Source organism: Oryctolagus cuniculus, chromosome 16 (genome assembly GCF_051225735.1).
Source record: "Oryctolagus cuniculus isolate XC-2025 breed Fujian yellow rabbit chromosome 16, ASM5122573v1, whole genome shotgun sequence".
Lineage (NCBI taxonomy): Eukaryota > Metazoa > Chordata > Mammalia > Lagomorpha > Leporidae > Oryctolagus > Oryctolagus cuniculus.
The window spans coordinates 15,232,493-15,259,487 of record NC_142882.1 but is presented as its reverse complement, the minus strand read 5'-3'; the positions used below and the strand labels follow the sequence as shown (position 1 = coordinate 15,259,487).

At 38.8% G+C, this 26,995-nt stretch overlaps 1 protein-coding gene across 1 annotated transcript in view; it reads left to right on the top strand.

Moving 5' to 3' along the window:
* The first annotated feature begins 3,413 nt into the window (after positions 1–3,413).
* Positions 3,414–26,995, top strand: part of LOC127485191 (vomeronasal type-2 receptor 116-like) — a 70,588-nt gene continuing 47,006 nt past the window's right edge. Inside the window, exons 1-3 of the mRNA XM_070067757.2 lie at positions 3,414–3,579; positions 7,981–8,877; positions 16,626–16,691. Coding sequence (XP_069923858.2) covers positions 3,414–3,579; positions 7,981–8,877; positions 16,626–16,691 — 1,129 coding nt within the window. The remainder of the gene's footprint in view (positions 3,580–7,980; positions 8,878–16,625; positions 16,692–26,995) is intronic.

The following is a 26,995-nucleotide window of genomic DNA, read 5'->3' as shown; positions in this document are numbered from 1 at the left end:
TGGTTGTACCAGCTTACAATCTTTCCCATCATCAATGTATTGGGATACTTCTTTTCCGTATCCTCACCAGACTTTGTTATTTTTCACATTTTGGATAATAGTCAAGCTATGTGGGGTGGAGTGAAATCTCACTGTAGTTTTTATTGGCACTTCAAATAAATTTAATGTCACAGTAGAAATACATATAATCTATATATAATATATAAAAATTATATATTAATATATTATATAATATATATTGTATATTATATTATAAAATATATAATCTATATATGCATATATGTAAATGGACATCAGCATGTTTACTTGACTATGTAACTTCTGTGTTTATGTACAGTAATAGTTGACAGACAGATGTGATTTGGTAGCCTCATAATGAGAAAAGTAAGTATCTTGGCCAAGTATGTTTACAAAGATAAGATTATTGATATTTATGAAGTTCTTGTTTCAAGTTAGTGAAGACATGATGACAGTTGTTTAAAGAACTGGTCATCCCACAAAGGCATCAAGTGACTCCAAAAGTCAGGGCTAGTACACACTGTTCAGATCCTAACTACCATCAGGGTATTCTTAATTATCTTTTTGGTTATACAATATTTCCCCTATCATCTCAAAAGGTACCTTTATTCCCAAAAAAAAAGAGTCAAAGTGCAGAGAGTCAAATAAAAGTCATGCATATTTCTGTTAAACTCTATTGAGGTGAAAATGCTATACAAATAGACCTGTACATACACAGCATACACATTTTTATAAGTTTAACTACCAGGTGCAGCCAGGGATGTACAAGCAGATTTTGCAAAATGTTTTTTAAGAAAAATTATGCTTGGATTTCTAATTCATTTAACCAAAATCAACAGATATTTCATTCAGTTTTGTTAAACTTTAAAAAATTATTTGAAAATCAGAGTTACTGGGAGGGAGAGATAGAGAGAGAAAGAGAACAGATCTTGCATCTGCTGATTCACTCATCAATGGCTGTAAAGACCTGGAATAGGCAAAGCCAAGCCAGGATGCAGGAGCTTCAACCACGTCTCCCATATGAGTGCAGGGGCCCAAGCACTGGGACCCTCATCTGCTGCTTTCCCAGGCACATTAGCAGAAAACTGAATCAGCAGTAGAACAACTGGGATTTGAACCGGCATTCACAGGGATGCTGGGCACTGTGGACAGCAGCTTTACCTGCTGAACCACAAGGTCAGCCTAATTTTTGTTAAATTAAAGAGAAATTTACTGATATAAAAGAACAGATTTCATGTATTCATTCATACAATTCTAAGAAGATAACCATCGTGTCTTCCTTTTCTTTCTCAATCTCCTCTAATTCCTTTCCTTTTTCTTTTTAACTTCAATTTACGTTAACTCACAGGTTTAATACTGCACTAATCATAATGTTCCACAAGTGAAATGTAGAAATACCACTGCTCCACAGGAATTTACACAAGGGTGATAAACAAAAATTAAATCCAGAGATGTCAGTTTCATTTTTATACATTGTGCTTTTTTTCCAATCTATATTATGTAGTACATATTACCAAAAAACTTATATGATATTTTCTTTATGGAATGGGTATATTTCACTATGCATAATGGTATCCAGCAAAAACCACTTTTTGCCAAAGAACGGATTTAATTCCTTTTTGGGGAATGAGTTAAACTTTTAAAAGTGCACATGAATGTACTACCCTGTGGAACCATCACAACAATCAAGATATTTCACATATAAAGCCATGTTGTTCTCATGTGGAAGAACTAAGATGAGCTTTCCTAAACCTCTAACCAATCATTCATAGTCAGCCACTCTGTGGGACACATTCTGTGATTTCTCTGTTTGGAATCAGATACTCCCCATCATTCTAATAGGGGAGAGGCAGAATTCCCCTTACTTGAACCCACAATATGGAGACCATTCAGGCAAAAGTAAACCAAATACACTCTCTGATGTTAGAAGGAGGGAATAGAAGGATTTCTTAGTTGTGTGCACCTCCCACCTCCAATCTGAATGTTCTCCCTCTTTCCAATTGTGCCTCCCCTCCAGCTTCATCCACTTCTGAGGGAAATCCAATTTACCAACAGTGCTGGGGAGGATGTTTCCTTCCATGAAATGAGACACCGTGTGGCACACTATGATATCCACAACATTGTGAACTTTCCTGCTGGATTTCGGTTGCTGATTAAAATCGGGGAGTTTTCCTCTGAGAGTAAACATGATCAAAGCTTGGACCTCAATGAAGAAATGATAGAATGGCCTGTAGCATTCAAGGAGGTGTGGAATGTTGGACACATACAGAGGGTCTGAGGAGAGTCTGAGAGGATACAATGTGTGAAACTTTAAATAACCATTCAGTTCTCATTTCACAACTTGGCTTCAAAAGATATGGTGGTGCTTACACATATAGGAGCCAGTGTATATTAGAAGTGCACGTTTGTGTTAGATATTGATGTTTTTACTCTGGGCATATTTATGCATCCTGAGTTTGAGTGACTAGAAAGAGCAATGTTAAGGAATAGAGATAGAGATCAATATGTAGACATAAAATTACTAAATGCATGTCTACACAAATTCCAAAATTTTATTTCAACTTTTTATTCATATAATGTGAAAAACTTCATGTATTAGATATATATCTATAAGCATAGTGATATTTTAATCTTTTGGTGAGAGTCGTAATTATGTTTGATGCAGTATGAACACAAGTAAATTATGAGTGGACTTATCCATCACCTATTTGTAGAAACCATTTCCATTATTTATATTTTCATTGCGCTTGCCAATCAGTTCAGTTTTTCTTTGGAGTAGAACCTCAAAACTGTGATCAAAAATTTTATCATCACTGAGCTGTGAAATACCCAATTTTTTGGGTGATTTTATAACTATTGTTTGTTATACTGCAAATGCATTGGTGTATTAGGAATTGATTCTCTCCCTGGGTCTAGAAGTCTAGAAGTAGATCAATGGGCAATCTACATTTTAGAATATTTGCTCATCTTTTCTGTGTGGGCTTGTCTTTTCCTGAGTAGTTACTCAGAAGTGTACCTAGTCATTCTGATTTTTGGATATTATTTTTCTGGCATGTAAAATCTACTCAATTAAGGAAAGACACATGTCAAATAGTCTCAGGCATACACATTCTCAAAATAATTATCAAATAAAAAGCTGAACAGCAAAGATTTCAGAGGAAACAATTCAATAAAGAGAGAAATGTTCGGAAGCATATATCTGGTGATGAATGAAATTTAAGCGATCAGGTACCCTCATATTATTTGTTACACAGATGAAAAACCTCTAACGAGCATCATAGAAACTCCAAATTGGGTGTCCAGGTAAAATCAAGGAGATACAGATAAAGATTGGGAAGGACACAGTGATGTCCTTGGGGGTGATGAGGTAAATAGTCATCCTATCACAGTGCCTAATGTCGTGCAAAGCAATCATCATCATTCTCTTTTCTCCACAGACTCCTCAGTCTTTGTGTAGCCAGAGGTGTGGTCCAGGATTCAGGAAAATACCACAGGAAGGAAGACCTGTCTGCTGCTATACTTGTGCTGTTTGTTCAGAAAGAGACATTTCCAATCATACAGGTAAAAACCCTAGAATTGACCTATGAGAATCCAGCCTCTGAACTATCTCTTGATAAAAAGGAAACCAAGAATATTTGCATTGGGATCAGAGTGCCCTATTGTTCTCCATGCACACCTTCACTCACTCTTTCCATACCCTTGTTGTATGCTCACTATCTCATTATGTATAAGCTGTTGTCTGACAGTGCTCATCCTCTCTAGCTCTTCTCTGACACTGGTTTCCTTCTTTCCCATCCAGTCCTGGAGGAGACTGTCTCAATCTGAGACCTAATGTCTAAACAAGAAATATAATATTTATATTTGTTAAGGCTCCCTTTGGATTTCTAAAGGGCTTGAAATCAGAACTTTTCCATACACAACTGACGAGCAGGGCGCTACTTCACATGAATTGTGATGGGAACACTGTGTTATTTTCTGTGCTACATCTTTGACACTGTGCATGGTGTGCAGTACACATAACAAAAGCTACCACTTTGTCCTTTGGATGTATATAATAGAGTAAGAGAAAATCAATGTGAAATGTAGAGACACAAAATCCTAAAAATGATACAACTTGGTAACCCCAAAAACCATTGCAAAAGGTCAACTTTTAAGCAATGTTAAATATCACAGTCAATCATTTTGAGAAATGTAAAAATGTACTAAGTCTCATTGGTAAATAGTTCCACTGTTCAATGTAGAATAAATATCTTTTTTTAACTTTTATTTAATGAATATAAATTTCCAAAGTACGGCTTATGGATTACAATGGCTTCCCCCCCATAACGTCCCTCCCACCCGCAACCCTCCCCTTTCCCATTCCCTCTCCCCTTCCATTCACATGAGGATTCATTTTCAATTATCTTTATATACAGAAGATCAGTTTAGCATACATTAAGTAAAGATTTCAGCAGTTTGCTCCCATACAGAAACATAAAGTGAAAAATAATAGATGATTTTTTAAATGATGATGAAATCAGATCAGACCTATTGTCATGTTTAATCCCAGTTAGAGTCAAGTTGGGAATTGATAATTTCTTTTATTTTATTTTTTTTTACAGAAGATCAGTTTAGTATACATTAAGTAAAGATTTCAACAGTTTGCACCCCCATAGAAACACAAAGTGAAATATACTGTTTGAGTACTCGTTATGGCATTAAGCCTCAATGTACAGCACATTAAGGACAGAGATCCTACATGAGGAGTAAGTGCACAGTGACTCCTGTTGTTGACTTTACAAATTGACACTCCTGTTTATGGCATCAGTAATCTCCCTATGCACCAGTCATGAGTTTCCAAGGCTATGAGCCCCTTGAGTTCTCCGACTCTTATCTTGTTTAGACAAGGTCATAGTCAAAGTGGAGGTTCTCTCCTCCCTTCAGAGAAAGGTACCTCCTTCTTTGAAGACCTGTTCTTTCCACTGGGATCTCACTCACAGAGATCTTTCATTTAGTTGTGTTTTTTTTGTTTGTTTGTTTTGTTTTTTGCCAGAGTGTCTTGGCTTTCCATGCCTGAAATACTCTCATGGGCTTTTCAGCCAGATTGGAATGCCTTTAGGGTTGATTCTGAGGCCAGAGTGCTGTTTAGGACATCTGCCATTCTATGAGTCTGCTGAGTATCTCGCTTCCCACGTTGGATCACTCTCCCCTTTATTCTATCGGTTAGTGTTAGCAGGTACTAGACTTGTTTATGTGCTCCCTTTGACTCTTAGTCCTTTCATTATGATCAATTGTGAACTGAAATTGATCACTTGGACTAGTGAGATGGCATTGGTACATGCCACCTTGATGGGATTAAATTGGATTCCCCTGGTATGTTTCTAACTCTACCATTTGGGGCAAGTCAGCTTGAGCATGTCCCAAATTGTACATCTCTTCCCTCTCTTATTCCCACTCTTATGTTTAACAGGGATCACATTTCAGTTAAATTTTAACACTTAAGAATAACTGTGTATTAATTACAGAATTAACCCAGTCATATTAAGTAGAACAGACAGAAAAAAACTACTAAGGGGGATAATGTATTAAGTTGTTCATTAACAGTCAGAGCTATGCTGATCAAGTCAATATCTTTATAATAATTTGAATTCTTTCAAAAGGTTGTTTAAATTCCCATAATCTTAGTTCTAGAAATATTTCATTTCAGTATCTTCAAATAAGGTCTATATAGTTCCCTTTATGAAGAAGATAACAAAAATGACTTCAAGTTTTGTGAGAATATTCAACATGCATTAAGTTAAAGAAAGAAAACTAAAGTATCATGCATTGACTCATTGTACAATGTACACTTGCCTATGTGTGTCCAGTGCATCTCTGATACTGGTGCCAGAAGCACCTAGAGATTCTATCAAAAGTAAAGGATGCACGTTGAAAAGAATTCTAAGAGAAAATTCTTCAAATATTTACAGATGCTTATATTCTCTCTCTCTGTCCTTTTTTTACCAAATATGTTTATTTCTTTGAATGTGAGTTACAGAGAGAGGGAGAGCCTAATAGAGAGAGAGAGAAGTGAAAGAGAAGACCTTCCATCTGGTAGTTTCACTCCACAGATAGCTGCAATGGCCTGAACTTGGCCTGGCCAAAGCCAGAAACCAGGAACTACTTCCAGGCATTGCAGAGGCCCACCTATTTGGCCTTCCTATAATGGTTTCTTAGGCACATTGGCATGGAGTTGGTTTGGAAGAGGAGCAGCCAGGACACTAACTGGTGCCTGTATGGGATGCCATCATCCCAGGCTGTGGCTTTTCCTCCTACATCACAACTTCATTCCCTGAAGCTTGTATTCTTGCATGAACACCAAGGATAAAAACTGAGTAGGACTCTTACTGCAAGTGTAGCCCTACTGATAGCATTTTCTTGATTTTTCAGAAAAGATTTATTTATTTTATTTGAAAATCAGAGATTCAGAGAACAGGAGAGAGAGAGAGTGAGAGCGAGAGTGAGTGAGAGAGAGAGAGAGAGAGAGAGAGAGAGAATTGCTCATGCCCCAGATGAAAACAATGGCCTGGGCTGGGCCAGGCAGAAGTCATGAACCAGGAGCTTCATTTGAGTTTCCCACATGGATTTGGGGGCCCCAAATACTTGGACCACCTTCTGCTGCTTTCTGTAGGTTATTCACAGGAAGCTGGGTTGGAAATTTATGAACTGGAGCACAAAACAATGTCCATATGGGATGCTAGCATTGCAGGTGATGGCTTTACTTACTATGCCAAACACTGACCCCACTAGTTTTGTTTATTTAATGGACATTTGTTTGAAAGAGATTTACCAGCTGACTGGTTCTTAATGACTTTGAAAATCATAGATTCAGAGATGGAGAGAGAGAGAGAGAGAGAGAGAGAAAGAGAGAGAGAGAGAAAATCTAATTGTTCATTACCCAGATGGAAAGAAAGAGTGGCCTGGGCTGGACCAGGCACAATCCAGGAACCAGGAGCTTCATTTGCATTTCCCACATGGGTGTGGGTTTTAAAGTACTTTGGCCATCTTCTGCTGTTCTTTCTAGGCAATTAGCAGGGACCTGTATTGGGAAGTGATCAACTGGAACACAAAACAATGTCCATAAGAGATGCTGGCATTGTCGGTGGTGGCTTTGCCAGAATACTGGCCCTATTTTTGTTTGTATGACATATGATTGAAAGAGAGACATATTCACCAACTGGCCTGTTCTTAATGACTTCTCTCATGCTATAGCAGCAGAAGTGCATTATTTCAAGTGAGACAATGTGGTGTCCAATGTGGTGTTCACAGGAGCTAAAATGGTGAACACGTCATGCTTTCAGGTTAACAAGAGTGCCTAGTTGTCTTTCAGTAACATGATGAAAATACCACTTACTACCATATACCCTCATAAAGACAAACAGCTACAATTCTCTTCTATTCAACTGCAGTATCACAACAGTTATATGGAAATACTGAGAAGATGAGTCCATGTAGGAATTAGAGTAGAGAAAAATGTATGGTGGTCCCAGGAATGACACATGATTTATATAGGTCATCTCCATTTGAGGATAAGTGAGAAAAACCTTAACACTGATGACCCCAGAAAAATATTCTAACCCATGTGAACAAAAGGCTTCTCCTGAGAAAGCCACTGGGGACTGTAGAGAAGAGGGCTTGGAAGAATCCAAGCCCATATGAATTACAGGAAATTCACCATTTTATAGAAATTAAAACACTGAAAAAAATCTGAGCGACAGGATGAGACCACAGAGCCCCACGTGCAAAGGAGCTTCTTTGAACCAGTTTCTCCTATGGGAGTCAAGCGTTGTCCCTGGGTCAGGAGTACAGAAATATCCTTGTGTTTCTTGGTATACATCAGAGGAGGATGCACTCAACATGATATTGAAGAAGGGACCCTTTTCCTGAACAGGGAAAAAGGAGCAAATTGTGAAATGGAAATGTGGATCTTGCTTTTCCCCACAGATGCAGAGCAGTGCATCCCATGTGCAGATCACGAGTACCCAAACCTGGAGAGAAACCACTGCCTCCCCAAGCTGGTGACCTTCTTAGGCTTTGAGGAATTTCTGGGGATGGCTCTGACCTGCATGGCTCTGTGCTTCTCTGTCCTCACAGCTGCCGTCCTCTGGGTCTTTGTGAAGCACCAAGACACTCCCATCATCAAGGCCAATAACAGGACCCTCAGCTACATCCTGCTCATCGCCCTCCTCCTGTGCTGCCTCTGCTCCTTACTCTTCCTTGGCCATCCCAACACAGCCACCTGCCTCCTCCAGCAAATAGCATTTGGCCTTGTGTTCACAGTGGCTGTTTCTACTGTGCTGGCCAAGACCATCACTGTGATTCTGGCCTTCAAAGCTCTGAGACCTGGAAGAACAATGAGGCGATTGCTGGTAATAGGAGCTTCTAACTTCATCATTCCCATCTGCTTCTTGATCCAAGTGGCTCTCTGTGTCATCTGGTTGGGAATTTCTCCTCCATTTATTGAGTTAGATGCACATTCTGAGCCTGACCACATCATCCTTGTGTGCAATAAGGGCTCAGTCACTGCCTTCTACTGTGTCCTGGGCTACCTGGGTTCCTTGGCCCTGGCGAGCTTCACTGTGGCTTTCCTAGCCAGGAATCTGCCTGACACATTCAATGAAGCCAAGTTCCTGACGTTCAGCATGCTGGTGTTCTGCAGTGTCTGGGTGACCTTCCTTCCTGTCTACCACAGAACCAAGGTGAAGTTCATGGTGGCCGTGGAGGTCTTCTCCATCTTGGCCTCCAGTGCAGGGCTCCTGGGCTGCATCTTTGCCCCCAAATGCTATGTTATTCTCATAAAACCTGATAAAAATTCTTTGAAAGCTTTAAAGAATCAGAGCAGTTTTAGGAGACCCTAAATTATTTTTCTCAAGATTTTCTTCACATTTCTACATTTGTAAGCAAAATCCAAAGTGAAGTAGCCTTTCAACTTTGTCAGATAAGCAAAACTAAAAGCCATTGTTGGTTAGGCATTTGGCTTTGCAATTAAGATGACCTTGCATTCTATAATAGTATCTCAGTTACTAATTTGGTTCTGACTCCTGACCCCAGTTCCACCCCCCCCCAAAAAAAAAACATTGAGTGAGTGGTAACAACTCAAGCTATTGGATCCTTGTCAGTTATTTTTTTTTCCTGGCTCCTTGCTCTGTCTTCAATCCAGGCTCAGCCACTGCAGACATTGTGAGGTGAAGCACTGAAAGGTTTGTCTCTCAACCATCTCTCCCTTTCTCTCAGTTTTTCTATCTTCCTCTCAAAAAATACAAGGCAGTCTAGAAATATTTTCATAATTCTGATATGATTTGGATAAATTGAAAATGTAATGCCATGTTAAAGAAGCTAAATCTAAGATGTCTCATATTACCTCATTCCATTGCCAGGAACTGTCCAGAGTAGGAAAACACATAGCAAATAAAGAGATGAATGGTTGCATGAACCACGTTCATGCAAGTTTGCAAGTGGCTGCTTAGTGGACAAAGGCTTTGATTATGGGATGATGCAAAAGGCTTCAATCTACATAGACATGATAATTGTACAACCCTGTGAACATACTTTATAAAAAGTCAATGCAGAATTTGAATGTAAAAGTACTGTAATACAACATATTTGTACATTACTTCAGTGGTTCCCACAGGGTATGTGAATTTCATCGGAATAATAGCATCATTGTCTCCTGGAATATGAACACTAAGCAAAGGCAAAAAGAGAAAGCAGTCAAATGATGGAGGACACAATTACAGAATAATGTCTATAATCGTGGAATCTACCAATAGTTGTGATAAAGATATGCTGTCCAAATAACTAGACAGTAATTATTGACTAAGATGTTTGTGAACAATACAGTGTCCAAAGTGAAGAATGCTCAAGGATTAGTTGACTTGTGTTTGGGAAATAAATTCCACTAAATTATAACAACAAAAGGATAAATTCAAGACCTTGAGGAAAGCAAAATAAAGCAGGTATAACTGAGACATGTTTTCAAATATAAACATTTATAGCATCTAAATTGATAAACAAAAACGAAATTAATTAGTGTACATATTTTCAGGGATAACCCTACCATATAAAATGACATTGCTATTTATAAGTTGATGGTCTGCTGTCTTTCAGTTTCCTTCATTATTTTTATAGCTGTAGAACATTCAATCTTATGGATCTGCCATATTCAACTTATTGAATCATTCACAGGTGATGATTTGTGTTGTTTCCACACTTCCAGTGTTATGAACAGATTATCCTGACTATTCTTTTAAAAATATATGTTTGGGTATGTACCTCCAACTGTTTGAGTGCACAGGATATTTCAAATGGTTCTGAGGAAAATGCAGTGAATATATATTATATATTATTTTAGTGAATAATTTAGTTTTTATTTATTCATGTTTTAAGCGAGTTTCTAAAACTTAAAACAACTAAAAAAACACCCCCCAAAAGAAGTGACTTCTAAGTGAAAAGTTTTTGAAAGTAATGAAGATACTGAAGAAACAAAACTCTCTGTTATCCAAACATAACACATACATAAACATAAATAAGTTGAGTTTTAAAATTCTAGGCAAATATAACTTATAAGTGTGTAACCATTACAGTAGTATTCTATGTGATCTGAATTTTCATGACATTTCTTATGTTTTGCTATTTTCTTAAATATCCATTTCATAATTCATTTATTTATTTTATATTAAATATTTAAATAATGTTTCCTAAAAGTAGGTAATTATGTTCTTTAGATGAAGAATGATGAGGCCGGCACTGCGGCACAATGGGTTGATCCTCTGCCTGCTGTGCTGGCATCCCATGTGGGTGCTGGTTCTAGTCCCAGCTTCTCCTCTTCCAATCCAACTCTCTGCTATGGCCTGGGAAAGCAGTGGAGGATGGCTGAAGTCCTTGGGCCCCTGCACCTGTGTGGGAGACCAGAAGAGGCTCTGTCTCCTGGCTTTGGATCGGCACAGCTCCAGCCATTGCGACCATTTGGGGAGTGAACCAATGGACGGAAGACCTTTCTCTCTGTCTCTCCCTCTCACTGTTTGTAACTCTATCTCTAAAATCAATAAATAAAAATCTTTCAAAAAATAATACAGAATGATGATAAAATACTGAAGCAATTTAAAGGCTTTGCTAATGAGTACACCCATCCCAGATTCTTTCACACTCACTGTTTGTAGCTCCATCTCTAAAATAAATAAATAAAAATATTTCAAAAAATAATTCAGAATGATGATAAAATACCGAAGCAATTTAAAGCCTTTGCTAATGAGTACACCCATCCCAGATTCTTTCACACATATCACTGCCAAACACAGAACATAGCTCTGGAGGATTCTGAGCTAGAAATTGATTTTATTTCCAAGGTAACTCAGGTCATGCTTTGGTAACATATGAACCCCAAAGTTGTAAGACATCAATGCAGTAAAGATTTACATTAGTCTCAGAGTAAATATATAACAGTTGTTGCTGAGAGAGGGGGCTGTGCTCCCCAGAGACATGGAGATAAAATGAGGGAAAGACCACTGTCCTGATGATGCTGCACCGAATGTTCATGCTTTCCTCACTTGGAATTTCAAAGCATAGAGCCTCTGGGTATCTTGCCTATTTTCATTCCTTCTGTGAGCAAAAGTCACACTCCTTAAAGCAATGTGCATGTGAAATATCATCTTCTCTATGCTCAGAATGACAGAGTGCAGCATGGGGATGGCCTCATCCACAACCATGCCCCACGTTGCTGCCATGATCCACACCTTCCCCACATGAAGAAGCATTTTTCTACAATGTATACACTGACAAGACTCTACATCACTGTGTAGCATGTGCACATTTGCAGAAGAAACTCTTGTTCTCCTCTTGAAAGCAATATCACTGGATACTGAGGATGCCTTTTCTTCCTGAATTATAGCTGGATTTGTGTGGATTTTACTACCACATTATCTGAACCCACACTTATATTTATTAACTCATGGGACATAAAAGATTAAATTAGTTGAAGAGATTAAAGTCTAGGAAAAAGGCAAATAACCATATGTAAAAAAAATCTCAGAGAGTTTATTTCAGCATCTAATTTCATTTTTTACTTGTAGTTAGAGTTCTTGAAATAGTCTGTGTTCTTATTTACAGTTAGTAACTTGGAATAATTTACAGTGAATTTGTCAAAGGGTCTCAAAGGTGTATGCCTAATATGCCAAATATTAGGCATCATAAGCACAGAAGATAAAGTTTAGCTCAGACTATGAATAGTTGCAATATTTTGTGGAGATTTGGAAGCTTTCTTTTTGGTCACACCCTGATCCTTAATTTCAAAGGAAAATCACAGTCTCATAAAATAGTCCAAGGGTAGAGATAGAACATAACATAAGTAGTATGTATACATATGTTTAGATTTATAGAATGTGAACGTTTTGTAACTTTGGGCCTACCAGATAACACAAGGTGTCTTTAAGGAGAAATTGTGAATTCTGAAACATCTATGTTTCTCACACGTGTCATCAGCAAATGTCTTTCAATTGTGCAGCTTTCTATCAGCAGCTGAGAGAATATTAGGAAGAAAGCTAATACATGTGCTAGAAGCAAATTAAGAAGAAACAAGCACACACACACACACAAACACAGACGCTATGTATATTCCTGTATACATTCTGAAAGGCTTAATTATATATGGTGAGCATCTTTACTGTATTTTTATGTACTGCAAAGACAATTAGATTACACAAAGTGATGTAAAAGGGTAAGTATATGGATAAACTACTGCCCTTCTCTGGATGTACATACTATTTCCAATTTATGAAGCCTATTTCTCCATTAGAGTACTACAGGACTGGGAGAGATGTTAGACACAGCCATGAAGAGACTTCCTGGAGGTACACATAGGGTCATCAGTGGTGAAGATGACCTTTCACCTTCTTGATGAAGGATTTTGTGACATGATGAAATTGAATATTTTTTTTAGCTCCAAACTAATTATTTCTACAATTGCCAAATCCCTCAAAACAGTTGACTGACCTAACAACTCTTGGCCCCTGTGCACGCAGATTTACAGAGCTCTGTCCTGGCAATGCCCTAGGGAGGAATGAGAGTCCAAAGCATGTTTTTCCAAAACTGTTTTTCCTCCTAATGGAGAGTGGCAGGTGCTTGGCCTCAGGGAGGGATGATGCCCTGAGTTCCCGGATGGGACAGAAATGAAGCAATGGAAATATATAGAAGCCAGAGCTGATCTAATCACAGGGACATTAAGGCAAGGCCTCAGCCCTGTGACTCCCTTTGAAATGTCTTCCTTGTGATTCTAGCTGTGTCCCTGTGTGACTCAGTAGACTAGCACACACTGTCCACAGGTTGAGAACATACAGCTACTGGGATCAGCTGTGCCCTACACAGAGCTCTATTCTCCCTGCAGGGAGCTGAGATAGCAGATATAATCCAGACCAGTTTTACCTAATATCAACAGAGATTCGGGCCTTTAACTTTATGGTGGGTTGTCTTGACATGCTGTTTTCTATGATGTTTCTCAACCTACTCCTGAATTTTTCATACAGTTCGCAGGAAATACCTCCCAGGAACTGTTATAATTCCATGAGGCCAAGTGTCTACAGAGATGGAGACCTGGTACTGGGTGGGTTTTTCCCTCTTTACTTTCTGGAACCAGAATCAGAGATGGACTGGAAGAGGAGCAATTTAAAATTAAATCAATGAATTAAATACAGTTTAGAGCTTCAAGAACAGATAAACCAAGACAGAGGGGAAACAAAACTGCTGTTCTTGAGAATAGATTTTTGGAATAATACAGTCTGGTAAAAATAATGAAAAGGCCAGTGTGATATATGGCATATCAATAAGTAAACAAACATTTGTTGTTACAGGAATAATTGAAGGAAAAGGCTATGGAGAACTTCCTGAATGCAATAATAACTGGAAGCTTCTTAGTTCTTGAAAGAGATATGAACATTCAGATAACGGACGTTCAACCCTTTACAGACTCAACCAATAAAGATGTTCCATAAGGAATGTTGCAGTCAAATTGTCAAAAGGTAATAATAGTGGGCCGGTGCTGTGGCACAGTGGGGTAAATCCCTGGCCTGAAGCTCTGGAATCCCAAATTGGTGCTGATTGTTGTCCCAGCTGCTCCTCTTCCGATTCAGCTCCCTGCTGGGAAAGCAGTAGAAGATGGCCCAAGTGCTTGGGTCCTGCACCCATGTGGGAGACCTGGAATAAGCTCCTGGCTCCTGGCTTTGGATCAGCACAGCCTTGGCCATTGCAGCCATTTGGGGAGTGAACCAACAGAAGGAAGACCTTTCTCCCTGTCTCTTCCTCTCACTGTCTGTAACTCTACCTCTCAAATAAGTAAATATTGTTTTTAAATAAACTATACCCAAGCCTACATTATCCATAAAAAACTCACTTCACAGGTTAAGATACACATTCACTGAGAGTAAAGGATTGCAAAAAATATTAGATACAAATAGAGAGAAAAAATGATCAGGAGTAGATGTACTCATATCAGGTAAAAACAGATTTCAATCCAGAAATTAAAAAGAGACAAAGAAGATTATATATTAATAAGAGAATTCATTTAGAAAGAAGACATAACTATATATATATATACATATATAATACAAAACCCCAAATATATAAAGCAAATATTATTATAAATAAATGGAGAGATAGATTGCAATACAATAATAGTGATGCACTTCAATATCTCACTGTCATTAATGGACACATTGTCTATGCAGAAACTCCACAAAGGTATATAAGAGAGCCAAACCATGGAGCAAATGAACAACACAGGCATTGACAGAACATTTTAATTAAAAACCACAAGAATACACATTCTCCTCATTAGCACACCAAACAATGTCCAGGATAAATCATACATTGGGTGACAATCAGGTCTCAGAATTTACATATTCAACATTTTCTTCATTTACTCATTGTTACTATTATGGATTGTGCTTCAATAAACAGAGTTCATGTATCTCTTTCATAGGCTGACTAAGCTAGACACAGAAAGAGAAATATCACATATTCTCTCATATGTGAAAGTTAATACATGTAGAGTATAAAAAATGTATGTGTGTTATATTGTTTGGTGTATAAAAGTTATAAATATTGTCTTCACTAAATTATAACATCAATATAATATACCCTTATTTCCTCAGTTTATGATCATTGTCATGAGTCCTGCATCATGTCATATTAATATACTGGTTTTTATAAATATAGTATGTGTACATATATAATATCTACATATGAAAGGAATTTGTCAAACTGTTAAGACTTATTAAATCTAAAAATCAACTACAGTTTTTAAAAATTCCTTGAAACAAAAAATGAAAACACAGCATGTCAAGTGTATTTATCTATTCTACCAAAAGTAGAATTAAGAAATTTCAGAAATAAATGCATACACTAAAATACAGAAATATTTCAGATAAAACAGTATAACAATGCATTTTCAAGGACTTAAAAAAGCAAGAACAAATGAAACTCCAAATTAGAAGGAGGTGAGAAATGAAAGGGACTGAACAAACATAAATAAAATTGAAATTAAAAAATGCAAAAGATCAACAAAACAAAAAACTGGTACTATGTACAGATAAACAAAATAGACAAAACTTTACTCAGGACAACAAAGAAAAATTTGAATAAAATTAGGGATGAAAGTGGAAACATCATAACTGATATCACAGAAACACAGAGAACCATAAGAAATTACTACAAACCACTGTATGTAAGCAAAATAGAAAACTTTGCAGAAATGGAAAGGAACCTAGATACATGCAACTTGTCAAAATTACATCAAGAAGATGTATAGGGGGCTGGCACGGTGGTGCAGCGGGTAAGGCCACTGCCTGAAGTACCAGCATCCCATATAGGCATTGGTTTTAGTCCTGGCTGCTCCACTTCTGATCCAGCTCTCTGCTATGGCCTGGAAAAGCAGTGGAAGATGGCCCAAGTCCTTGGGCCCCTGTACCCATGTGGGAGACCCAGAAGAAGCTCCTATCCCTGGCTTTGGATTGACACAGCTCCAGCCATTGCAGCCATCTGAGGAGTGAACCAACAGATGAAAGTCCTCTCTGTCTCTCTCTGCCTCTACCTCTGCCTCTCTATAACTCTGCCTTTCAAATAAATAATTTTTTTTAAAAAAGAAGATATATAAAACCTAACCTAATAACACTAAAGCAGTAATGAAATATCCCATCAAAGAAAAATCCAGGGCCCAGTGGCTTCAAAACTGAATTCTACAGAAATAACTCTGATTCTTCTATAACTGTTTCAAAATATTGAAAAGGATGGAACTCTACCAGCATCACTCAGATACCAAATGAAACAGACACAACAGAAAAAAAAATACTGATCAATATACTTAAAAACCCCAAGTGCAAAAATTCCCAAAAAAATGTTAGCAAGGTGAATTTAACACTACAACAAAATACCATACATTGTGATGAAGTGAGATTTAACCCAGGAATGCCAACTGGGTTTAAAATTCACAAATCACATATTGTAGTAAATCACATCAACAGAATGAAGGAAAAAAAATCACATGATCATCTCAATGGATGCAGAATTTTTTTTAACTTAGGCAGAGTTAGACAGTGAGAGAGAGACAGAGAGACAGAGAGAAAGGTCTTCCTTCCATTGGTTCACTCACAAATTGGCCTCCACGGCCAGTGTGCTTGGCCAATCCAAAGCCAGGAACCAGGTGCTTCCTCCTGGTCTCCCATGTGGGTGCAGGGCCCAAGCACCTGGGCCATCCTCCACTGCCTTCCCAGGACACAGCAGAGAGCTGGACTGGAAGAAGAACAACCAGGACCAGAACGCGGTGCCCCATCTGGGACTAGAACCTGGGGTGCCAGTGCCACAGGTGGAGGATTAGCCAAGTGAGCCACGGTGCTGGCTGCAGAAAATTATTTGATAATATTCAACATTCATTCACAATTTTTAAAAAACGTACCAAACTAGGTACAGAAAGAACATACACCAAAATTGCAATGACTCTACATTTTAAAAAATAGCCAATATCATATTGAATGAGGAAAATCTGAAATCATTTCCCCTCAGATCTGGAAGAAGACAAAGACATTCAGTTTCAACACTCTTAGTATAGTATCAGAAACAATAACAAGAGAAGAGGAGAATGAAAAAGAAATAGAGGGGCTCCAAGATGGTGGAATAGAAGGAGGGAGTTCATTGATAGTCCAGGGAAAGATAGTTTAATTTTTTTTGACAGGCAGAGCAGAGAGTGACAGAGAGAGACAGAGAGAAAGGTCTTCCTTTTTGCCGTTGGTTCACCCCCCAATGGCCACTGCGGCTGGCACATCATGCTGATCCGAAGCCAGGAGCCAGGTGCTTCTCCTGGTCTCCCATGTGGGTGCAGGGCCCAAGAAAGATAGTTTAATAAAAGTGGAGATAGTGAAGTCTCAGAGAAGAGTTAGGGGAAAAACAACTGCAGAGGAAACCCTTCCAGAATTAGAGGGACATGGTAGATCTATGTGGAGGACATGGGCGCCCACAGCTCAGGAGCCCAGCTGCTGAGAATCTTCTCCTTCGCACCAGCACTGGAAAGAGAGGTGAGGCAAAACCACAGTAGCCTGAGACACTGGCAGAAAAGTGGCAGGAAGAGCCTAGAGGGAATGAGGCTTGAATCCCCATGGGGGAAAGTACACCAGCCTAACTAGAGGAAAGAAAAAAGTAAAAGGGGTGGTACAGACATGATTCTCTCTCTCCACACACCTTACAAAGGTGTGCAAGACAATAGAACAGGCACCATTTTGGACATACATATCATCTGCACCAGCTCAAGGCTGCACCCACCCTCAAGCAAGCAGAAAAACCTAACTCAGGTTGGGAGTAATAACAGGAGACTAAGACTTAGTGAATGTGTGGAGCTTATGAACCGGGACTGTGGAAAAAAAATTGAGAGTGTGTGGGAGAACTCACAGTGTGGCTGAGATGTGAGTAGCCTCATGTTGCTGTGGATTTGTTCTGAGAGGAGGAGCGTGGTGGGTTCAGGAGGTGCGGAGTCACCACACAGACCCCGGGAGTCTGGTGAAAGCAGGCCAGAGGTGAGCAGCCTGCAGACTTGTTTATTTCAGTTGGTACAGCAGCCAAGGCAGCCAAGGCAGCCAATCCAGTCAAGGGGTGGTTTATGCCCTAACCAATCACAGCCTGTTCCAGGCAGGCTCCATTGCCAGGTGGGTTTTGAAGCAATTCCTGAGTAACTGATACTCACTTCCCAGCAGCCATCTTGGCATGGCCTTCTCATTCCACCACAGTCTCGTTGGGAGAAGCCACAAACTTGAGTGGCCTTGGCTACCCAGTGAGAGACATTGCAGGGGAATCTGAGCTTACACTGAGGACTGAACAGATCCTTTGTGTGGTCCTTGGGACAGAGCAGATGAAGATTATACCCACTGTGGCTAGTGCTCAGGCATTGATTGCCATCGAGGAGAAGAGCTCAGCTGAGTGGAATTACTTCCCTTCTGGATAAGAGAGAGAGAGAGTTACCACTCCAAACCTGGGTGTGTCTCCTTTGGCACAGCCTTAACCCTGAAGAACTGTATAGAGCTCTCTGGCCACACCCACCACAAGCCTCTAGAGATTCACCAAAAGCAGACAGTCCACTTAATCTAGAGTCATAGTATAATGAGAAAAGCCACCACAGAAAAAAAGAAGAAGAAACCAAAGAATATCTCCACAATGCCAAACAACAAATGCAGAAACTGAGGAAACAAGAACAAGGAAGACTTCATGACACTCCAATACAAGATTATGAAGACGATGAGATCAAAGAAATACAAGATATGGAATTCAAAAAATTTATGATAAGAACATTTAGGAGTTTTCAAAAACAAATGCATGAACTACAGAAATCCATACAGGACAGGACAGAGAATTTCTCTCATGAAAATGAAATCATAAGGAGGAATCAAAATGAAATGAGGAATTTAGTAGAACATGAAATTGATATATTGAAGAGAAACCAAAATGAAATGAAGAATTCAATAGACCAAATAAACAACACATTTGAGAGCCTTAGAAACAGAATCAGTGAAGCAGGAAAGAGAATATTGGACTTAGAAGACAGAGCACAGGAAAGTATACAGTCAAACCAGAGAAAAGAAGAGGAAATTTAGGAATCTAAAAAATATTGTTGGGAATCTACAGGATACTATTAAAAAACCCAACATTTGAGTTCTAAGAGTTCCTGAAGGCATGGAGGGAGAGAAAGGTTCAGAAGGCCTTTTTAGTGAGATACTAGCAGAAAACTTCCTGGGTTTGGAGAAGGAAAGAGACATCCAAGTACAGGAAGCACATAGAACCCCCAATAAACCTGAGCAAAGGAAATCCTCATCAGGACACATTGTAATCAAACTCACCACAGTGAAACATAAAGAAAAGATTCTAAAATGTGCAATAGAGAAACGTCAGATTACTCTCAGAGGATCTCCAATTAGACTCACCCAGACTTCTCATCAGAAACCCTACAGGCTAGGAGGGAATGGCGAGGCATAGCCCAGGTGCTGAGAGGAAAACTGATTTCACAGAATATTATATTCTGCAAGGCTCTCATTGGTGAATGAAGGTGAAATAAAGACCTTTCACATTAAACAGAAATTGAGAGAATTTGTCAACACACATCCATCCCTGCAAAAGATGCTTAAAGATGTGTTACACACAGAAACACAGCCATCAATATGAAAGAAGGTGAAGGAAGAAAACCTCATAGTAAAAGATCACAAGAAGTTCAAAGCATATATTAGAAATATATTTGGCAAATGGCAGGGCAAAGTCACTACTTATCAAGAGTCACATTGAATGTAAATGGCCTCAACTCTCCAATTAAAAGACACAGGCTGGCTGAATGGATTAAGGAACAAAACCCATCTATTTGCTGCCTACAAGAAACACATCTTTCCAACAAAGATGCATGCAGACTGAAAGTGAAAGGTTGGAAAAAGATATGCCATGCCAACAGAAACCAAAAAAGAGCTGGTGTAGCCATCTTAATATCAGACAAAATAAACTTTAACACAAAAACTGTTAATAGAGAAAAAGAGGGGCACTATTTAATGACTAAGGGATCAATTCAACTGGAAGTTGTAACTATTATAAATGTATATGCACCTAAGTACAGGGCACCGGTTTATTTAAAAGATATGGTAAGGAACTTAAAGGTAGACTTAGACTCCAATACAATAGAATTGGGGGATTTCAATGCTCCACATTCATCAATAGACAGATCAACCAGACAGACGATCAATAAAGAAACAACATATTTAATCGACACTATAGACCAAATGGACCTAACAGATATCTACAGAACTTTTCATCCTACACTTAAGGAATACACATTCTTTTCAGGAGTACATGGAACTTACTCTAGGATTGACCACATACTAGGCCATAAAGCAAGTCTCAGCAAATTCAAAAGAATTAGAATCATACCATGAAGCTTCTCAGACCACAGTGGAATGAATCTGGAAATTAGCAATCCTGAGAGCATATGCAAACACATGGAGACTGAACAACATGCTCCTGAATGAACACTGGGTCACAAAAAAAAATCAAAAGAGAAATCAAAAAGTAAATGAAGATAACAACACAATATATCAAAAGGTGGTCCAAGTACTTGGGACCCCCAACCCATGTGGGACACTCAAATGAAGTTCCTGGCTTCTGCCTGGCCCAGCCAGTGCCATTGATTTCACTGGGGGCATGAGCAATTACATTCATACTTTCTCTCTCTCTCTTTCTCTCTCTCTCTCTCTCTTTCTCTCTCTCTATCTCTCTCTCTCCCCTCTGTTCTCTGAATCTCTGATTTTCAAATAAAATAAATAAATCTTTTCTGAAAAATCAAGAAAATGCTATCAGTAGGGCTACACTTGCAGTAAGAGTCCTACTCAGTTTTTATCCTTGGTGTTCATGCAAGAATACAAGCTTCAGGGAATGAAGTTGTGATGTAGGAGGAAAAGCCACAGCCTGGGATGATGGCATCCCATACAGGCACCAGTTCACGTCCTGGCTGCTCCTCTTCCAAACCAACTCCATGCCAATGTCCCTGAGAAACCATCATAGGAAGGCCAAATACTTGGGCCTCTGCGATGCCTGGAAGCAGCTCCTGGTTTCTGGCTTTGTCCAGGCCCAGTTCGAGGCATTGCAGTTATCTTGGGAGTGAATCTACCTGATGGAAGATCTTATCTTTCACTTTTCTCTCTCTCTCTCTATTAGGCTCTACCTCTCTCTGTAACTGACATTCAGAGAAATAAAATATTTTAGAGAGAGAGAGAGAGAATATAAGCATCTGTAAATATTTGAAGAATTCTCTCTTACAATTCTTTTCAACGTGCACCCTTTACTTTTTATAGAATGTAGGTGCTTCTGGCACCCTTATCAGAGATGCACTGGACACACATAGGCAAGTGTACATTGCAAAATGGGTCAATGCATGGTACTTTAGTTTTCTTTATTTCACTAACTTACTGCATGTTGAATATTTTAACAAAACTTGAAGTCATTTTTGTTATCTTCCTCATAAAGGAAACTATATAGACCTTATTTGAAGATACTGCAATAAAAATATTCCTAGAGCTAAGATTATGGAAATTAAATATACTTTTGGAAGAATTCAAATTATTATAAACATATTTATTCAGCATTGAACAGTGGAAATATTTATCATTGAGACTTAGTACATTTTTACATTTCTCAAAATGATTGGCTTTAATATTTAACATTGCTTAAATGTTGACCTTTTGCAATGGTTTTTGGGGTTACCAAGTTGTATCATTTTTAGGATTTTGTGTCTCTACATTTCACATTGATTTTCCTCTTCTTCTAGTATATACATCCAAAGGACAAAGTGGTGGCCTTCGTTATGTGTACTGCACACCATGCACAGTGTCAAAGATGTAGCACAGAAAATAACACAGTGTTCCCATCACAATTCATGTGAAGTAGCGCCCTGCTCGTCAGTTGTGTATGGAAAAGTTCTGATTTCAAGCCCTTTAGAAATCCAAAGGGAGCCTTAACAAATATAAATATTATATTTCTTGTTTAGACATTAGGCCTCAGATTGAGACAGTCTCCTCCAGGACTGGATGGGAAAGAAGGACACCAGATAGAATCAGTTTCAGAGTTGAGCTAGAGAGGATGAGCACCGTCAGACAACAGCTTATACATAATGAGATGGTGATAGTGAGCATACAACAAGGGTATGGAAAGAGTGAGTGAAGGTGTGCATGGAGAACAATAGGGCACTCTGATCCCAATGCAAATATTCTTGGTTTCCTTTTTATCAAGAGATAGTTCAGAGGCTGGATTCTCATAGGTCAGTTCTAGGGTTTTTACCTGTAAGATTGGAAATGTCTCTTTCTGGACAAATAACACAAGTATAGCAGCAGACAGGTCTTCCTTTCTGTCTCATTTTCCTGAATCCTGGCCCACACCTCTGGCTACACAAAGACTGAGGAGTCTGTGGAGAAAAGAGAATGATGATGATTGCTTTGCACGACATTAGGCACTGTGATAGGATGACTATTTGCCTCATCACCCCCAAGGACATCACTGTGTCCTTCCCAATCTGATTCTGTATCTCCTTGATTTTACCTAGGCACCCAATTTGGAGTTTCTATGATGCTCGTTAGAGGTTTTTCATCTGTGTAACAAATAATATGAGGGTACCTGGTCACTTAAATTTCATTCATCACCAGATATATGCTTCCGAACATTTCTCTCTTTATTGAATTGTTTCCTCTGAAATCTTTGCCATTCAGTTTTTTTATTTGATAATTATTTTGAGAATGTGTATGCCTGAGACTATTTTACATGTGTCTTTCCTTAATTGAGTAGATTTTACATGCCAGAAAAATAATATCCAAAAATCAGTATGACTAGGTACACTTCTGAGTAAGCAGATTGATTCTACAATCTCTGGAGCCTGGAGGCAGAACAAGATCTTTGATTGCTTCATTGGTCAATTTGCCAAATATTTAAGTTATAGATAACACCAATGGTAAAGTTTCTATCCAGAAGATTGAAAAGCATGTATTCTTAGCAAAAAACATATTAAGTAATTTCATTTCATCTACAAGGATGCTGGACAGTTGAGGGCGGGGGGACAAGCATTTTATAAACCTTTAATGCTATCATAATAAGAATTTTGTTTTGCAGTAGTAATATTCTTAATTAGCAGATGAAGAATATAAGGTTTGATGTAATAAACAGATAGAAGGCAAAGGCAGGATTTATATCTCCTACCTGTCTATAAACATTTCTCATACTCCTTCCAAGTCTACAGTGACCAGGTAATTGACATTCCAAGCTGATACACTTTTAACAACAAGATGGGATGACATTAATGAATACTCAAGGATTATTTGCATAAATTGGCTGTAGGAAGCAAACCAGAATGTGTGATCATTTTAGATAAAAAATATCTGTCTCACATGTAGACATCCAGTGATTTCATGATTTGTACTATAACCATGCATAGCATGTTTAGTTTGGCACATGAGAGGTACTCGGTACATTATTTGATGAATAACCGATATTTTGTTCAGTATATTCTAAAATTCATAAAGTTTAGGTTTTCCAAGTTGTGAGATATAAATCATGTGAAATAAGTTATGTAAGTAAAAAAAAAAAAGAATAGAATTTTGATAACAAAGAAAAACATATATTCCTAATTTTATATCAATAATAAGTAAACACAAGCATCTGGATAGCAAATGTAGACCTATCTATTAAGTTATTATGAGAAGGGGGGTGATAGTGTGGCGTACCTGGTAAAGCTGCCTCCTACACTGCTGTATTCCCATATAGGTGCCAGTCCAGGTCCTGGCTTCTCTACTTCCAATTCAGCTCTCTGTTATGCCTGGGAAAGCAATAGAAAATGGCCCAAGTCCTTGGGCCTCTGCACCTGTGTAGGAGACCCTGAGGAGGATGCTGGCTCCTGGCTTCAGGTTGGCACAGCTCTGGCCATTGCAGCCAACTGGGGAATGAACCAATGGATGGAAGACCTCTCTCTCTCTCTTTCTCTCTCTCTCTCCCTCCCTCTGCCTCTCCTTCTCTCTGTGTGTAACTCTGACTTTCAAATAAATAAATAAATATTTAAAAATATTATGAGAAAATTATGCTACAGGTTGATACAAGCCATTAAATGGAAAAGACTTGAAAACATTGTGCAGTGAAAGGTGCCAATCAACAGATGATAACAAAGGCTATGAATCAGTTTATATGCAGTCTCCACAGCAAGCAGACCCATAGAGACACAAGGTGAACTGGGGGTGTGCTGGGAAGGAGGAAGGCCTGAGTATGGGGACACACTGACAATGGGTGTGGGGATTTGCGAGGGTAATGGAAACCTGTGGGTTTATCAGCAAGAATTTGTCAAGAAGTACCATAAGCTTTATAAAGAAATATACCTCATGATCCAAGAATTTGCCCCAATTATTTCAGTCAGAGAAATATACAAATAAAATGATCATTAATATATTACATCGAGAAGCAAGAAATGAGTGACATTCCAAATATTCAATATTGGGTAAACAAGTATGAGTTATGCATATGAAATGACACTTGGTGGCCATAACATAATGTCCATCAGTTAGGGGGAAATACTTTCATGGCATATTGCGTCATGTGGAAGTCTAATGACACATAGAATTGGCAGTTTGTGCCCATATAGGACTTTTCTACATCTAGGCACAGTAATTCCTGAGACATCAGATGGACACACATGATGACTGACTCTCTTCACTCTCTTCTGCATAGAATGGAGATGGACATTGTTTGCCAGTTGAACAGTAGGTAGAATGCAATGTATGGGGGGACAGGCTCTATTTCAGGTGGTGGATGTCAGACAATAATAGCTTCTACACGAGGCATATTTGTTAGCAATGACACCCAGGGTGAGTGCCTTAGACCTAACACTGACCTCAGGCCATTCTCTATTCCATGGGTTTTGTCTGTGGCAGACAAGGGTGGGGGCGAGGATGGGGGCTGGAGTTCCACTAGTCCACTCATTTCAAGATTCTCAGAGGCTGATTAGGATATCAGATTAATAGAGTGGATATAAAATATGTCCATCTCTCTCTCTTCTCTTCTAGAGGAGTGGAGAGCAAAATAAAATGGAAAGGGAACGTTGTGAAAGGCAAAAGAAAGGAAGGAACTCCAGAGTTCTTTGATCTGCATTGCTGCAACTTCTGTGTACATTTTTTAGAATTCTCAAGCAGATTAACCAATACAAGCACACACTCACTTGCAGTCTGAACCACAATTGACACATAACTCAATGTTGGACTTACCAATTAACTCACATTTTATACTTTGGCCCTGATAAAAAAGGTAACCAGACCATGTCTGTTTCTCATTCCAGGATGTAAAGGGGGGGAAAACCCACCCAATAGCAAGTCTCCATCTCTGTAGACACTTGGCCTCATGAAATTATAACAGATCAAGGGAGGAATGTCTTGTGAACTGCATATAGGATTCAAGAGTAATTTGAGAAAAATCACAGAAAACAGGTCAAGTCCACCCAACATAAAGTTAAAAGCCCAAGTCTCTACTGATATTAGGAAAAAATAGACTGGATTATGTCTGCTATCTCAGCTCCCTACAAGGGGAGTATCTCTGTGTAGGGCAAAGCTGGTCCCAGTATTGCTGTATGCTCTCAACAAGTAGACAGTGTGTGCTAATCTACTGAGTCACACAGAGACACAGCTAGAATCACTAGGAAGACATTTCAAAGGAAGTCACAGGGTTGAGGCCTTGCCTTAATGTCCCTGTGATCAGATCAGCTGATCTGATTTTCATTGCTTCACTTCTGCCCTATCCAGGAACTGTAGGCATCACCTTGTCCTGAGGCTATGCGCTGCCACTCTCTATGAGCATAAAAACAGCTTTGGAAAAACATGATTTGGACTCTCATTCCTCCCTAGGGCATTGCTGGAAAAGAACTCTGTAACCTGCGTGCACAGAGGCAAGGGTCATTACATCAGTAGATGTAATGGGAATTTGGGATTTGGCAATTGTAGAAAGAATTAGTGTTCGAATTAAAAAAAAACACATCCAGTTTCATCATTTCACATGATCCTTCATCGAGAAGGTGAAAGGTCACATTCACCACTGATGACCCTATGTGTACCCTAGGAAGTCTCTTCATGGCTTTGTCTAATATCTCTCTCAGGCCTACAGAACTTTAATGGAGAAATGGGCTTCATGATTTGCCAATGTGTAAGCATATACAGAGAAGGGCAGAAGTTCATCCCCCTACTGACACATCCACAAAATTAATCCTTTTACTCAACTTCTTGTGTAATCTGCTTGATTTCGAAGTATATCAAAATACAGCAAAGATTCTCACCATATATGACTAAATGATTTAGAATGTATAAAGAAATATATGTAGCATCTGTGTATGTGTGTGTGTGTTTGTGCTTCTGTTTTCTTAAGTTGCTTCTTTCTCCATGTATTAACTTTGCTCCTACCGTTCTCTCAGCTGCTGATACAAACTTGCACATATGAAAGAGAGTGGCTTAGGACATGTGTGAGGAACATCATATTTTATGCATACATGTGAAATGAGAATTCAATGCATATTTAAAATTTCACATATCATCTCCTCCCACCTCTCTCTGTTTCTAATTCTTCTCATAGAATGACACATCCTTGAATGCAGGAGGCCATTCTATCATCTGTGCATTGATGACCAAGACTTATTCATGTACACTCTTGGCAGGGGAACTCTCCAATTTTAGCCAACAACCCAAGACCCAGAGGAAAATACACACACTCTGGATATCACAGTGTGTCATACAGTGCCTGAATCATGGAAGAATATGTTATCCCCAGCACTGTTTGCAAATTTGCTTTTCCTTGGAAGTTGCTGAAGCTGTAGGACAGGCATAATTGGAAAGAGAGAGAGCACTCAAATGAGAGGTGGGAGGTGCATGTGTACTCAGCAGTCCTTATT